The sequence below is a fragment of the Anopheles merus genome, chromosome X (genome assembly GCF_017562075.2).
Source record: "Anopheles merus strain MAF chromosome X, AmerM5.1, whole genome shotgun sequence".
NCBI classification, from domain to species: Eukaryota; Metazoa; Arthropoda; class Insecta; order Diptera; family Culicidae; genus Anopheles; species Anopheles merus.
The window spans coordinates 23,647,945-23,665,998 of NC_054081.1; the positions used below are offsets into that span (position 1 = coordinate 23,647,945).

The 18,054-nt window shown below is 38.1% G+C and overlaps 1 protein-coding gene across 1 annotated transcript in view; it reads right to left on the reverse strand.

The window, feature by feature from the left end:
• The window catches only part of LOC121591173, a 164,591-nt gene that overhangs the window by 121,298 nt on the left and 25,239 nt on the right, over window positions 1-18,054 (reverse strand). The window contains 6 exon segments of the mRNA XM_041911624.1: window positions 4,771-4,935; window positions 5,017-5,038; window positions 5,040-5,282; window positions 5,359-5,486; window positions 5,489-5,513; window positions 5,588-5,831. Of these exon segments, the coding sequence (XP_041767558.1) occupies window positions 4,771-4,935; window positions 5,017-5,038; window positions 5,040-5,282; window positions 5,359-5,486; window positions 5,489-5,513; window positions 5,588-5,831 (827 nt within the window).

An 18,054-nucleotide genomic window follows, 5' to 3' on the forward strand; every position in this document is an offset into this window, starting at 1 on the left:
GATGGTACATAAAACATCAAGAAAGCTTTTCCATGCCTATTAGTAGGTTTTACATTGGCAAAAGTATTGCAATCAGGGGAAAACCTTAAGGTGTCAAATACCCTCAGTTCCCCTACAGTATTCTAACATTGGGCCCTTCACGACTCTAGTCAGTTTTTTGTATGGAGTTTGACAGGGAGGCTGATATCATGTAAACAATCCATACAAAAACCACACAAAAAACTAGCCTGCAATTTTCAGTCTAGATTATTATAGCCTCAAAGCTAGAATTAGATTCGAGGGCCTGCTCGAAAACACGGTATTGTTTCCATTTACCCCAAGATGCATTAAAGAGATCAGGTGATGGAATGTAGAATCAAAGTGTACGTAGTCCAGGTGGTTCATTAGTAGTTTTTTTTAAAACAAATTTGAATATCACTTTTTGACAGGATGGGTGAAAACTTTGTTCAAACAAGCTTTCTTTAGATTTGAAACTAAATATACATATAAAAATCTCGTGTCACGGTGTTTGTTGCGAGCAACCTCCGAAACGGCTGGATCATTTTCAACAAACTTTGCACACACCTTATGGTTGGTATGAGAATAGGTTTTAAGACTACATCATTTTCAGAAGTTACACTAAACTTATTTTATTAGCTATTTTCTAATCCCATACCAAGAGCAGGATTGTTGTAGTGTTGTATACAGCGCTTTGACACACGGTGGTGTTAAGTGGAGTTTACACTGGTGTTAAAACCCCGCAAGCAATTTCGAGCAGTTTGCGAGCTCGCACGAGGCCTCGCAATTGCGATAGCTTTTTAGAGCTGGTATATGGGTACAGATATTCCCCAATATACGCCATATTCGATATACGCGATTTTGGTATACGTTATGTTCTAAATTTGACAGTTTTTTTAGCAAATTGTACAAATTCGACCGGTCGAAAGTCAAATGCAAAATAACTTCCTTGATAAAATTTTAAAAAACCATTTCAAAAGGTACAGGTATTCCTCGATATACGCCATACACGATATACGTAATTTCTCTATATACACGATTTTCTTAATTTGACAGTTCTTATACTAATTTGATACATCAAATGTCAAACTCACAATAAATTCTCTTTACGCCAAATTTTAAAAACATTTAAATTAATGGTAAAAATTTTAATTTTTTAGTTGAAATCAGATCAAATAACTAATTTAATGCTAAAACTTACCCCTCTAGCAGAATGATACGAAAATTAGCTATAATTTAACCGAAAACATCGAAAGTCGACTTACGCTAAGATTAGAGAACGCGATTGCCCTCCAGTCCGCATTAATATCATGAGTGCCTGTATATGATATATGGTATAGGGTCCAATAAAATCCGTGGTAAACGAAAAACTCAGTGTACCCAAGCGGATGATTGTCATAGCAGATCGAATTACATACTGTTATTACGACAGATAAGAAGAACCGAAGCTTTGGATAAAATCATAGTAATCATTGTAATCGTGGTTTTTGTACTTCTTGGATTGCAAATTCTTCTATTTTTAATTAAAACGAGACATTAATTTTATCCCGTGTGAGGACCGGTAATAAAAAAATCTATCTTTTGAAACATCAGAAAGGAAGTAGTACCAAAGTTATCGTTATCGAACAATTATAAAACATCAACTTCAGGAAAGAGTTGGAAAAGCTGGTACTCTAATAGAAAAGGTCCCCCGAATAAAATGCAGTGGAATCCCATACAACGAGTTTGATCTGTGAAAGTGCCTTACTCGTTATGCGGGACACTCTTTACCTTATTATTTGTATGAAAAGTCAAATGATTGTTTGCAGGATAATAAATGTTTAAATGTATAAATTTATAGGAGTCGCTTAAAACATGGAAAATGTCATGAATATTTCGACGTTCAACTGCTAGATAAAAAAGATAATTTGTGCTGAAGAACATTTACTTCAAACAATTGTTGAATTATAATAAAACTGGCTTGGGCCGGTCTCGTGATACAGTCGTCAACTCGTACGACTTAAAAACATGCCCGTCATGGGTTCAAGCCCCGAATAGACCGTGCCCCCATACGTAGGACTGACTATCCTGCTATGGTACAATAAGTCACTGAAAGCCAAGCTCACTTCATCACTAGTGGGTACAGGTAGCCTGATCGACACGGTTGTTGCGCCAAGAAGAAATAAAACTGGCTTCTTTTGGATTCTTTTGGAAAACAAATCTAACAGGAAATGGCTAGCAACAGATTTTTTTTTTGTAACATTTTTCATTTTTTAATCGACTGCTATAAATTTATACCAGCACATTTTGATATCGGAAACAATTCTTTTACTTTTCATACAAATACAAAAAAAAAAAACACTTAAACGTCATAACATGTAACATTCGGAAGATTTACTTGAGAAGAGAATTTCATCGCAAATGTGCATTTTTTAACAAATTTATGGTCTTTTGACTACGTTTTCTATTAATTTACGCCATCACACGAATTACTATAGTTTATATCAACATAAATGAAATGAGTGATATGTTCGTTCTCGGTACTCACATACGGTACTCATACACGTACTGAGACATGCAAACTGTTCATATCTGACGAAACCTCTTAGCCGCGTTCGAGAGGAAAAGCTCGGAAGGATACTTTGCCCCGTAGTGTGTGGAAGGACAATGGAGGAGCCGCTATAATGACGAGCTATACGAGTTGTACGCCGACCTCACTGTCGTGCAGCGTATCAAGCTCGCCAGGCGCCGTTGGGCTGACCATGTTGTACGCATGGAAACGGACGACCCAGCCCGTATAAGTCTTTTTAGGCCGTCCACAAGGACAAAGGAGCCACATTGAAGGCAAAGGACAAAGGAGTCAAACAGTGGTAGCCCCAAATTGAGGTGGCAAGATGTCGTGGAGACGTCCGCCATTAAGGCCAGGATAACCGATTGGCAGATTGGCGCGAGACCGTGAGCGGTTTCGGACACTCCTGAGGCAGCCCAAGACCGCAAAGCAGCTCTAGCGCCGGATAAGTAAGTAAGCTATGTTCGTTCAAGTCAACGCCAATGAAAACAATCAATCCACAGAAAGATCACTCCAGTTAGCGAACATTGTTTACTAACTAGAGTTGTTTTCTCGCAGTTAGCGGTCACCTACTGTAATATGAAAAAAGCCTCCGCATAAAGGTCGCTTTAGACCTTACGTGAAGTGAACGTGAATTTTGTTTATTTTGCTATATTTCAACAAATATTTTATCAGAATTTGGCTTATCGTACACCAAAAGAAAGGATATTCAATTCCCGATCGATCTAAACTATTCAAAATATTGAATTTAATAAATTAATTAAATGCATTTTCTTGGGATTCCCCGCTGAACATTATTTTTTCACCGTAAACAATGCGGAGAATCACATGGAAATGCGTGTGAACGTGAACGTCAAATTTTGTTTTTTTCGCTATATTTCATTGAATATTAATCGAAATGTTACTCATCGTACACCAAAACAAAGGGAATTAATTCCCCCAACTATTGAGACTATAAAACAAGTTGAAATAATTAATTAAATGCGTTTCCTTATCATTCCTCGCTGGTCATTATTTTTCACCGTGAACTATTCTAAACAAAATTCTGAGTGGCGTATGCATGTCAAATTGCTTAAACGATTCATGTTACCGTTTCGATCGGGCGAAATTTTGTTATGAAGTTATTTCCAGGAGAAGAAGTGTCGTAAAATTGTTAGTTGCACAAATTTATGGTCGATGAATGTTTCTTGTAGGCTATTTTGGAATTGCTGGAAATTGAAATACATTTTTTCCTAGTGTCTGATGTGACATTTCTAACACCTCAAAAGTTACAAATATATTTTTATATTTTTTGAAAGCATGTATATACTTCCCTTTTCATAAAAAATATATGTAAAAGATCCTCCCACATAGTTAGTTTTTCGTATAAAGATGGTGTCACTGGAACGGATTACAATCGATATGCGAGAATCCACTGTATTCGAATTCGAGAAATGTTCTGCCTAACACCAAAACACGCAAAATCGTACTATTTCAAGAATTGAGTTTAATATCTATGTTTGTAATTAGTACAATCAAGGAATCAAAAAGATTACAGGGCTAAAATAAAGGACTATTATACACTCAACAAAATACTAATGTTTGTAACGTACTGTAGTAATAAAGAAGAAATTAGAAACAAACAAAAATAATGTAAAAAAATAGCCATTTTCGTGGTACAGTCGTCAACTCGTACGACTTACCAACATGCCCGCCATGAGTTCAACCCCAAATGGACCGTGCCGCCATACGTAGAACTGACTATCCTGCTATGGAGGGTAATCCATAAGTCACTGAGAGCCAACCCCACAAGTGGTACAGGCAGGCCAGAAGAACGATGAAGAACAAAGTCAAAAATAAGTCAATGGCTGGTATCATTGAATCCGTTCGTAGCGGGAACGTACGGCGCTCACATGAAACATTAGGTATGGCAACACATTTCTTGTGCCCGTCCTACAACACCGCGGTAAATAACTGCATTAGCCATCTAGTACGTTAGGGAAATGAGTGTCGGGACTTAGGGACGTCAGGCCGCCGCTACGAACGGATTCAATAATACCAGCCAATAACTACTAGTCACTACTTGTCAACAACAAATTTACAAAAACGAAAAATAATTGGATTCCAAATCTAAGACATCTTAAGCGAAAAGAAGAGATAAACAAAGCGAGTAAGACGACGAAGATAGTAGAGGCGATTGTTGCCTGAATAAAATGAAGTACATAAATCAAAAGGTTGCTACATACCCAAAGAAGCAGGCTTACTCAAGGTTTTACCCGTAAGTGGTGGCTTCGGTCGGGCTGTGTCACTTTGACTGCGGTAGAATTTGGCAGTAACTGCTGTCACTGCCCACCCAGCCCATGTTGCGGCAGCGTTACCGAGCGACGGAGTCGCTGTATGAACATCAGCCTCTGTAATGTGAGGTTGAGAATTAAAAAGCAGCAAGAATAGCAGTGCAAGAACAATCAAACATTCAGCAACACATTACTCACCCATGCTTTCGCGTAGACTGGGGGTCTTCCGATACTTTTTCCAACTTCCCAAAAAACCCACGTAGTGTTTTGAAGGCAGGATCGCGGACCGATTTCTCAGGGTCTGTTGTGAGTGGGCAAAGTGCTGGTAGTATACGTATAGCAACTTCATTCAACAAGAAGTACTGCTGAGTAGCTGCAAGCGCTAATATTCCTGCTACTCGCGACGGTGGAAATGGATCACGCATAGCTCGAATAAAGGCAGACACAAGTACACGTTGCCGCACCTTTGAAAAATTATGAAAAAATCCGAAACAATCATCAAATACCAACATTACCCAGTATTACTTGAGTTCGTCTTACTTGTGGATGTAGATGGGGTGCGATTTTACCAAGACAAACAGTGGTGTTTGTTCGAATACCGCCCTGGTCGTCTCGCGACTGAAGTCGAGCAAAATGACGCAACACTTCTACATTCAGGTTGTTATATTAAGTTTAGGCGCTAAATGGATGATTGACTATGAAAAATGTAATAAATAAAATAGGACCCAATTAGCTATCAATTGTAATTTAATGATAAGATAAACCTTACCTTCACGGTTTGTTCTCTAATAGTCGGATTAGTGTCTAGAAAACCATGTGCAATTTGAGGAAAGATTTGATCATTCACTACATTTGGCTGCAAGTGCGAAATAAACAAATCGAGTTGCTGTAGCAAACGTGAGCGCGTTACACGATCAGTTGAAGCAAATAACTTGACTACACATGGCACTATTCGCTTCTGATATTCGCCTTCGTCTAAAAGCCGTCCCAACTGAAATAAATTAAAAAAATGTCTTATAAATAAAATTGAACAGTAATTTTGTATTGTATTTGTATGTATTTACAGCGTGATGCAACGCAATAACTATAACGTTGACTAACGCCAGATTTGCCACATAGACAGTTAATAGCTCAGGGTATGATTTTTTGTGCTGCTTTTACTCTATACACCCTCTTCGTCCCCTTTTTTTCCTTTATCGGTTTCATTATGTTCATATTGTGTTAAAATAAAGTTCTAGACCGATTTAGCTCACATTTGCAGAGAAGAAGCCTTATGGTGCTACAGTTAATTGAGAAAATTTTCCTATAGCCCATAGTAATTCATTTCGAGTTTTTAGCAATTAAGGCTATTAAAACATTTGAAATTACTTAATGAAATTGATACAATATTTTAATTTGTAAAATATGCAATAATGCATTCGTATACATTTATTTAATTTTATTACCATTTCATTACATTATCAAACCATCAATAATTGGTGCTTCCAGTACACTAATGTACATAAAGGTAAAACATGTAAAAATTTGGTTCGACCGCATGTCCTCAGCGTGGAACAGTGTATTCGAGAAATGTGCCGCAGATTCAACATTGCATCCGATGAATTCAGGTATCATCAGCGTTTTCAAGCATCATACCGCAGTCTTGGCATTGGCTAAGACAGATTCGGGAAAGGGTCCCGCTGTCTTGATATGTCGGTCATCGAATATGTACGATCCAGACTGATCCGGACTGATCCGGACTAATCTGGACTGATCCGGACTGTTCCGAACTAATCCGGACTGTTCCGGACTAATCCGGTTGTGACCTGGAGTTGGATTCATATTTTGCACACCAGAGTGGGAATTGATCCATGACTCCATTCTGAATTATCCATCCTTATTCAATACCAGCGAGACACGATTTTATGTTTTTAGGCTATCCTACAATAACGTCTCCATTGAACCATTAGTCCTGAGACGTTGATTCGGAGCAGTTGGTGTGGAGCCGTTACCGGAGTTGTTAGTCTGCTACGCTCCGAAACGCCCATCACTAAGCTGGAATTTATCATTATGCCCAGGTCTATGAAAATGTTGTTTTGTTGCAAGAGAAACATTTGTTTCTTTTGTTTATTTGTTGAAGGAAACTTTTTAGGGCGCGTTTGCTTACAAAAACGGATACAACAAAATTACAACTGACTGTATTTTAGCGTGGATAAGGTGTCCAAATGAATGACCAAAAACCAGTGGTGAAAATGACCAAAATCAGATTAAGGGGGTCGTTATACACTTGTAGTATTTTTTTTAAATCCTGAGACGTTATTCACAAAGACAATCCTTATTTCGGCAATATATTTAGATAGTCTATGGTGTATCCACAAATATACATAATATCGGAAAAGGTTAAGGATATGCATAAGAAAAAACAAACTGCGGAAACAAGTTCATAAAATAAATCAAATAAACCTAAAAACTCAAAAACCAAAACTAATTAAAACATACCGGTTTAAAACATCAAAGTTGATAACACAACTTTTTTTTCTAAAAATGCTTTACAAAAAAACAAGATAAATAATTATCCAATTTACATTTTTATTTGGAGTGTGAGGTACTAAAAGGATCTAACTTTCACGTATACAGTATGTTCCCGAGATACGCGGTTTATGCGTTCCCGAGGTATCTGCGGAACTCGAATAACCGCGTAAGTCGAAATTCACAGTATCGGCCACATTGCAATTGACTAATCGGTGTTATTTATTTAATTTAGTATTTTATTCACTTTGACATTTATTTCATACGATTCGTGCAGAAAATATTGTTATTTTCGGCTTTTAAGGGGATTAAATGTAGGGCAAAAATGCAATTTATACTGCATTGGATAATTCTTGAAGCAAATTTTACTGATGCCATTTATCGCCTGATCCCATTATTGATGTAACATGCCATTTATCTGTCAAATTTGGAAAAAAGCGTATCTCCAAATCCGCGTAAGTCGAGAATCGTGTAAGTCGAGAACAGGACTGTACGTATAATCATATCGAAAAATGCTATAGTATGCTTACAAAGGGAACAATATCTCAGAACCATGTTTATTGCCATCACATTATATAGCGACCGTAACTATCTTCAAACTTACTACATGGCGACCGTGACCACAATCTGCAATCGACGGTAAAAGTGTTAAGTAAAAATCAAGTAAATGTGATACGTAACGGTAACGTAAAGCGTAAGTGTCGTGTGTGAAACCAAAAGTATTGTGACCATAACCGGCATTCGACGGAAAGTAAAAAAAAGTGTCAATGTGCATTTTCTACGGAACATTCATCATCGGAGCTGGCGAAAGTAATCCATAGGTAAAAAAAAACAATAACGATGAAAGAACAGCTACAAACAGGTTCAGTGCAGTGCAGAATGAAAAAAAAACATTGAGTGCAGTGTAAGTGCCAAAATGAGAGTTTAATTGTGAACAAACATTATCCGTACACAGTGTTGTGAGAACCTATCCCAATGTGTAAAAACGTATGAACGCTCTTGCGATCGATTTACCAAGTAGAGTAACGTTGAAATGAGAAACGATGAAAGCTAAAAATGCTAACTTTCACAATAACCCACAGTACAGCACAGATTTATAAATGGGTGACGACGCATCAAATCCTAAAGCTAATGTCAATGGTGATAATGATCTTACCATTATTCAAACACAAAATGTTCACTCAGAGCAGCATGAAACCCATGAGATAAAACTGCATATTGTGCTGATACTTCTTGCTATCATACTCATGCAAAAAGTAATAAAAAACATTTTCAAAATATTGGAAACTTCAGCAAAACGTGATGGAATCAATAACATGCAACTGCCTATATAATATAACTCATTTTGGTAATCTATACGATTCGTGGAGCAAGTGATATGGAACAATTCAGTGCAGTGCGAAACAAGTTGTGGCCAACGTGATTGAAAGGAAACAACCGTTCCCAACGTGGAAGACGAAAAATACAAGGCGAGCTCACTGCCCAATATGGATTGGCAGGGCGCGAGAATAGACAAGTGTCCCAACCTCGACAAGACATCGAGCGACGAATAATGACATCCCAGAACTTCTTCTAACATCGAGTATGTACCTAGCACCGATTAAACACCTAGCACCGGTACAAATGCAGCGTAGCACCATCATCAGTAACAGCAGCAATATGTACATGATATGTATTTAAAAAAGGTACCGTAAATTGAAATATTACTAATGGGGCTGTATAAATTGGCAAGAGCAACATAAAAAACAGGTTAGGATAGATGCATGATTGATACAGATAATCCACAAAAATGACAAAAGCAAATTTGAACGTAACTGCGAAAGCAAGCCAAACATTAGAGTTTGCGTTGCATCAGATGCCCAATCGCAAAGAAACGCAAAAGAATCAAGTTATCCCTATCAATGATAGCATATTAAAATATTATACCCAGCAAACAATTAAAGAAGTAAGAAACAATTATATTTTCGATACTGATTTTTTTTTTTTGAAATATAATCCGCCGTTGTTTCTGTTGTAAGTTCGTAGGCTGAAATTCAGCCTGTCAGCCGTTTGCATTGTATAGCAGTTTTCGGGCAGCTATCTAAGTGTGTATAATAGAAAGGTGGGCTTATCCCAAGGTGTATGAATTTAGAAGGCTGATTTTTATCGCTTCTGCTTATGAATAAATATTTTAAGAGTGTTTTGAGTATTCGTCAAGTCTAAGGTGTGTGCAAAGTTTCGTTGAAAATGATCCAGCCGTTTCGGAGGTTGCTCGCAACAAACACCGTGACACAGATTTTATATGTATATTTAGTTTGTCAAATCTAAAGAAAGCTGTTTGAACAAAAGTTTTCACAAATTCTGTTAAAAAGTGATATTCAAATTTGGTTTTAAAAAACATGCTATGAGACCACCTGGACTACATACACTTTGATTCTAGATTCTACAGTAGGTGACCGCTAACTGAGAGGTAAATTTGTGAGAAAAATTCACATTTGCTACGATTTTCTCTTCGTAAGATGCCGGATGTTTCATGTTGACATTCATGTGTTTTTCAACTGAGAATCACTCCAGTTACCTAACTTTTAGTTTAAAAAAACTCCAGTAAAACATATCCAGTTAGCGGTCACCTACTGTACCACGTCATCCTTTGATGCACCTTGGGGTAAATGTAAACAACACTTTGTTTTCGAGCAGGCACTCGAATCTAATTCTAGCTTTGAGGCTAGAATAATCTAGACTGAAAATTGCAGGCTAGTTTTTGTTGTGTGGTTTTGTATGGAGAGTTTACATGATTTCTGCCTCCAACTGTCAAACTCCATACAAAAAACAGACTAGAATCGTGAAGGCCTCCAATATTGAGCATCAAGTTTAAAGAAAAGAAAAAGATAATACAAACACTACAGAACATTTTTTATGACCTATACGTCCAGCACATATAAAAAAAATTAAACTATATAATCTCAAACAATTTAACGGAATTGAAAAACATTAAAACGCGAATAATGGCACAATTCAATTTGAAGACGCTTTGGGTCTTATACCCATGTATAATGGCTCAAATGAACAACTTAACTCTTTTATAAGATCGATACAATTTGCCAAAAAAATGTTTCCAGCAGACCAGGAATCAATACTAGCTGAATTTATTTATACCAGATTAACAGGAAAAGCTGAATCAGGAATAATTTCAAATGTATCAACAGTACCAGAAATTGTGGAAGATATAAGATCAAGATGCGAGAAAAAGATAAACCTAACAAATATAATATCCGATATGAAATTTTAAGACAAATGATACAAAAATCCTATGCAATGAGATACAAGAGCTTACTGAAAAATTAAAAATATTATATATACAAAAACATATACCAGCCGATGTTGCAAACGAATTGGCAGTAAGAAAGGAGTAGAAACTCTTATTGGTAAAATTACAAATACAGACTCAGAACAGCTCTCATTGTAGGAAAATTTGAAACAATATACGAAGCGACTAGAATAGTAAATGAATGTGAATCTAGGCAGAACATCGCACAGATACATCATTTCCAAGGATCAAATAACTATAACAGAAATAACAACAGGGATTTTCATCATAAAGACACCCTAATTAATTATCAAATTTGTTAACATTTCAATCAATCATAACAACTCAAACAACATCCAACAACTACAGTTATAGAAAAAATAACAACTTTAGTTTCTATAAACGCCACCATCAGTTAAACAATTGTAGTAGGCAGAGTCAAGTTAACCAAGGATATAATAATCGCGAATACAACTATAACAATAGTGGTTAAAACAGATCCAATAATATCCAATGTTTTTACATCAGAACAGCACAGAACAGAAATTGAAACAGTACAATAATGATAAACAACTAAATAAGAATCATATTTACCACCAAAATAATGAAGTTATAGTAATACTAATGAAATGAATAACCAAGCTAAAAAATATTATAAAAATTAACAGCAAAGCAAACTATAATGACAGAAAATATGAAGACAAATCAAAAAGAAGAAATGCATTAAATAATGAAACAATGAATGATATGAAAGGGTCAAGAGACTCTGAAAGAATATTTAAGGAGAATTATAACTTAACAAAATAATGTGAAAATGATACTAAACATGATTTAAACATGAAAACAAACAACATATACAAATGATTACAACAAGTAATGACAATGAGAAAAATATTGTTCAAGAACAAGTAACAGATAATTTACTACTGCTAGATAACACGGGAGGCCTTCACGATAACGTAAAGTCTTTTTAGGCCGTCCACAAGGACAGAGGAGGCGTGGTAGGCCAAATGATTGAGGTGGCAAGATCGGCGTGGAGGCGTCCGCCATTAAAGCCGGGATAACGGACTGGAAGACGAAGGCGCGAGACCGTGAGCGGTTTCGGACACTCCTGAGGCAGGCCAAGACGCAAAGCGGTTGTAGCGCGGATAAGTAAGTAAGTAAGTAAGATAACACGGGAATAAAGGATGAGATTCCTTATAACAAAATCGTGCAAGCGAGCTAAACCATATAAAGAGAAGAAAAACGTAGCATCAAATCAAAAAGAAGTATATAAATGAACCAAACAATGAATTATATTGCCAGGATAAAAAGGCTAGAAAAATGAATTATTCCCCATTATGTGAAGAAAATGTAAAAGAACCAACAAGAAGTATTGCTTACGAAAAATATCTAAAAGAGCTCCTTGTAAAATTTCATAATTGTATCTCCATGCTTAAAGTAATAACATCTACAAAAGCAAAAACTCTAGAACGAGCCTAACAAACGATTTATAAAATCAAAATATTTTATAAGAAACTTAAATATTCCCAATTCTTTATCTCTAGATAATAGATCTATTTATATAAAATATTGGCCACCTTAAGAGATAAGAAACGATTTATAGTTAAAAAACAAAAAAAACCAAAAAATCAGTTTAATAAATGAAAAGAATAACTTCAAACAATTTCATTATTACGTTATTCTATTAAAGGGGGAAGGTGTAGCATATCTGCTATACATAACTTATTATATACACACTATCAGCTATAGACACATTGTAACACACATCGGAAAGCCAAATCACACTATTGCACACATTCATTATAACACACTCAGCAAATCAGATCATACCATAACAAAGCAACCGGAAGAATTCAGGCCCCACCGTTCATAGAAAAAACAACGGTGGGGTTGTGACACACTTCTTGAAACACCCGAAAGACGCATAATAAGCAAATCAGGCGTTACTGCAGGCAAACTAGGTGAACCGAGAACGCATAGCAACTTATTGCTAAAAGCGCAGTGTAGGCAATGATCGACGAACGCACTAGTTTGGCTAGAACAGTTGAAACTTTCCAGAACCTTTGTAAAAACACTAAAAGCGCAGCATAGGCACAAATTGACAAACACCCCACACCATTTCAATTTATAAATTTTTACCAATAACAATAACATTTAACTAGGACAAAAAACATATTCCAAAACCAAATGTACGAAACCCATAACATATGTTGAGTATAAATAAAACCAATTCCGACCATGGCAAGTCAGATTCGTTCAGACTGTCAAGATAGGACGTTACGCTTCCTAATACTTCGCCTTCCAACCAGTGCTGCAAAATGTCATGAGTATCACGAGTATTTCACAACAAAAACAATGAACATTTCCGTGGTAGCATGATGCTCATTGCTGATAGTCAATAACAGTGCGTCATGACATGCTAAACACGACATGTGAATTCTTGATTCCAACGCGATACTCTGACTGACAAGCTTAGCTTAATGCCGACGCACGCATTATCATGATTTTTTTCTGGCTGTGAACAGTGCCGCCAAATGCCACTGTTTCAATCATCAACACTCATGACTGAAACGAAGCTCAAATCAGATCACGTACACAACTGAGATGATCAGTGACTATACTCAAACAGTTGGAGAATCAATCACATGCTTGGTGACATTTAGTTTAGCACCCAACTTTTGATCACTCACTTGGTCACGACACTGTTGTCGGCGGTAATCGCGACCTTCTTGGAAATATTGGCGCGTGGGCTCTAGCAACAAAATGAGCATGCTTTCCCCTCTATATGTTATGATTATCTGTCGGGTCAAACAGAGCGAGAAAACATGCTCATTTTGTTTCTTGGAACCACTCGCACGCAATGCATATCTCCCGTGTCCATCGCGATGATCACCGACTGCAAATGTCGCGACCAAGTGATTGAACACGAGTTGGTTGCACACAATGTCACAAGCATGCGATGGCGCATCAACTGTTTGAGGCTCGCCTCTGATCTTCGCAGTAGAGCTCGTGACGCTGAGATGATTTTGTTTCAGCCAGAATTTGTCATGACTATGTCAGTGACATTTTGCAAAATTGATCACAGCAAAAAAAAAGTCGTGATATAGTGACTGACCAAGCGATGGTCGCAAACATGTCATGAGTATGTATTAGTCACACCAATCGTTCTGAGTATCACCTCTGATTGTCAAAATTGAGTACGTGACGCTGATATGGATTTTGTTTCAGTCAGATTTTTTTATGACATTGATAGTGACATTTTGCAGCACTGCTTCCAACTTATTTCAAGAGTTTAGTTATGTCCCCCTACCCAAGGTAAGGCTTCTAAACTCCAACGTTTCCAGTAAAGGAAACCTCCTACAGGTTTCTATGATCGCCTGGACGATCAAGTGTTGAAAAGTCCACTTCGAACAAAGTGTTATTTCACCTCGGCTCATATCAGTAAAAACTGACCTACCGCGACGTTGATCGATGCACATTATGTACCGTATGTACGCTCATCACATTATATGGCGACCGTAACTATCTTCAAACTTACTACACTAGTTTGCGATCCAGGGTGACTCCTAAATCCCTGACCGTATTGCACCGCGGTAGTTGTGTCCCTGATATGCTATAGTTATACCTTATCGGATTAGCTATTGTAAAGAACGACATTGACGTACACTTATCAACAGAAATTAGCAGGTCGTTATTGATACACCAATCAGAGAAAATATCAATCGATTTTTGCAGAGAAAGAGAGTCGGAAGTGTTCCGTACGACACGAAACAGCCTAACATCATCCGCATAAAGCAGACAATCTGTTTCCGTAATGGCCAGTGTGACGTCGTTAATAAAAAGCGAGAACAGCAGTGAACAGAAACTGCTGCCCTGAGGAACGCCAGATGAACTCTCGAAAACGTTAGAGGAAACACCATCGATTTGTACGTAGTAGCTACGTTCAGAGATATAGGACCTGAACCATTCACCAACGGAGTAGAGAGACCGATCCGGGCGAGCTTAGCATAAGCAATCAGATAAGCGCCAGTAATGTTGTGTTAAATAGTTCCAATGCTGAGTTAACATCCGGATTACCTTCCAGGAAAGACCAGTCAGTAGATTGCAGCAGTTCATCTAGACGGATAAAGTTAGTTCACCTGTAGTTACGTGTGCCGGACTCACGGTTGGTGTTGAGGTAGAATGCCAGGAACGAGCTGTATTGCCAGCACCAGTTAAGTGTAGTAGTTCAACAGGAGGATGAGGAACATCAACGGCAACCATGGGGAAAGGTGACACACCGGTGGGGCACAATACTGTAGGATCTCGTCAGAGACAATTAGAGATCGAGAATATTATTCGATGCATTAGGTATAAAGTTAATCTGAGAAAGCCCATTGCTGTAGATGCAGTCAAGCAAATAACGGCAGTTATCCGTGAATTCTCATAATTGATTCGAAGTGCAGGAACGTTAGAATCATCGGTGTTCCAGGAAAGATTGGGGAAGTTAAGTCCCCGAATAGGAGAAGCGTATCGGTGGTTGCACAAGCAATATTATCTATGGTGGAGCAGATAGTTTGCATGGTAGTAGTGTTGTTTACTAAATCTGGAGGAATGTTACACTACACCCTTGATAAAAGTACGTTATTACCATAAACTCTCACCCAGAGTTGCTCAACGGTATCCAGTGTAGGACAAAGTATTGTACGTAGGTATGAAGCAACGGCAATGAGATACGCCACCGATTGATTTTATACTATTTTTGCTGCTGCGGTCTGTTTATACACTGTATAATTATCCGGGAACAATTCCGAGGAATCAATCGTTGAATCCCACCATGTTTCAGTCAGGATAATAACGTCATAGTGGGTTGTACAAACATAGTCAATACTTGATTGCATTTAGATTTCAATCTTCTTACGTTTTGGTACAGGAACAATAATTCGTCAGTATTATTACGGCAGGCGACCTTGTAGGATTGACATGATAGCCGTGCGATTGTGTGAGTGTAGTGTCCGTTCTTTGGCGATGGTTTGTTTTGGTTTCACGATCATTAAGTTGCGTGCGCCTTTCGTCAAGCACTGCCTCAGCAGAAAAAATATTGTTTGTTTGTAGGAAAAAACAATCGTCTGGTAAGTGCAGTTATTATTTACTACCGTTGTTTCAGCGCCGGAGTTCTTCGTTTCTTGAGTCGTGTCAGGATGATTTGTGTGATTGTAAGTGTGCGCGATGTGCGTGGAATGAATACCGGTACATACTAGTGAGTTTACGGTGTTGGTGTTGTGCGTGGAGTGTGTGCCGATAAAATTGTATGATCCAGCAGTGGTGGTGACCGAATATTAGCACCGTAGGCAAAGTTGTAGGGGTGGAGAGACCCATTGGCGGTTGTATACGAAAATTTGCACTGAGGCTGTTGAGTTCAGTAGTCAATGAATTCATGTACCGATAGGCCAAGAGGCCAGGTGTCAGGGAAAAGAGCCTTGTCACGTAGTGATAAAGGCACTAACACTTTAAACGGACGGAATGAGAGTGTAGCCATATTTCTACCCTGGCGAATAAGACAGTATGCTGTAGCATCGTCAATGGATAAAGCTTGTTTGACCATTTGTACAATTTGGTCACTGGTTGTATCGGGAGAGAGCCGGTTAAAAATACAGCGCGCATTTTTGCACCGTTGGATGAGCGGGAGCTATTTTGATCGGAAAAGATGCTGTATCTTTTTTTATGCCAGTTATCACAGGTGGTGCATGAGTTTGCGTTGAATATCGTCAATTCGCTTCGTATTGTTATTTTGGCTATTTTTTGATTGTTCGTAACACCGAATGTAAACAATGCGTGATTGTCCTTAGTGGCATCGGAAAACAAACGTTTGATGGATTTACAGGGTTTCTCAAGCCAGCTCAACATCGTAACACTATTTTTCGAACACGTTAAACGATTATCAACATCGTACATACAATTCGAATCCGTAAACTCTTTTCGATTTGGTAACCCTAGGTTTTGAATTCGTAAAGTCCCAACTCGTTTCTGGAAAATGTATAATGGGTGACAAGACAGCCAACATACATTTTCCAGATTCGAGATGGGATTTTACGCGTTCAAAATCTAGTGTTACCAAATCGAAAAGAGTTTACGGATTCGAATTGTATGTACGATGTTGACAATCGTTTTACGTGTTTGAAAAATAGTGTCACGATGTTGAGCTGGCTTGAAAAACCTGTATGCAACGAATTTTTGCGGAAGGGTGACTGCTACGTGGAGTTTTTAAGTCAAGTTGGCTCATCCGTGCTAAGCCAGTTTTATTTCGTTAGTCAATGGCTCCATAACGGTCTTGATGCTTTCGGCTACTGTTGTTATTGCCGCCTGGAAGCCAGATTGCATGGCAGCGTCTTTTACGAACTTGGTGCGCGGATTCATAAAGACGTTGTTGCAGCCAATACAGCACCAGTGTAATTGTTTATATTCCGAAATGCGCAGGAACAGATCAGCGGGAACCGAAGTGCAGCGCTGATGAAATGGAGAGTCGCACAGGCAGCAGCTGATAGATGCCTCCGCAATTTCCATAGTGCAGGCGTTGCCAATACGGGTATTCTACGGGAACGGTGCAGGTTGTCGTTGCAGCAACAAGAGCGATGGCAGTCAGGACGCGCGAACTCAGACGCGATCCGAAATGCGAAATTTGCGCGAGCTTTTGGGTCACAGAGATAAATGCACTATTGCACGATATACGAACGGTGTTCGAAATACTGTGATTATACAGAAACCGGAAAATAGTGTGATAAACAGCGCGATTTTCAAGAAAATATACTGAGCGATATGCGAAAGCAACTGTTACGTTAAACGTCAAACGTCAAAACTATCGCACCCCAAGGACATATATCTTGACAGCCTACATTTTATTTATTTTTATTTTGAGGTCCCGCTATTTGGGGCTCGAAAAGTAATCTGTAGAGGCTTTTATTTGTTTGTAAGCGAATTATCTATTGATATACACTTTAAAAACTTAAAATTTGAAATTAAAAAATAAAAATACAAATCCGCAGATCCCGATATCGTTAACGTTTTCAAGTATCGTTCCGCAGTCTTGCGATTTAGTTCCGCAGATTCATCAAAATGTCCCGCGGGCTTAAGTTCTATCGGAAAACCCAGGAATTGTGTGGGAATTAGATAAAAACGGATTTGGAAGAAACTGACTACACCGAACGCGTTCGAACGTTCCGTTCAGTGTTCGACGGCACACATAAAGTCGTAATGAAACGTGCAAAATCATATTGCTTTCTCGCTCTTTTTCGCACCATGCGAACGGGTCGTCAGAGATCAAAATGTACACTCTTAAAATTTTTTGCCGAATCTCGGTTAATTTTTGCCGAGATCTGCACAACTGAAATCTCGGCAAATATCTCGGTTAATGTCTGTTGCCGGCATCTCGGTTAATGACATTTTGGTTTGACGTTACGTTT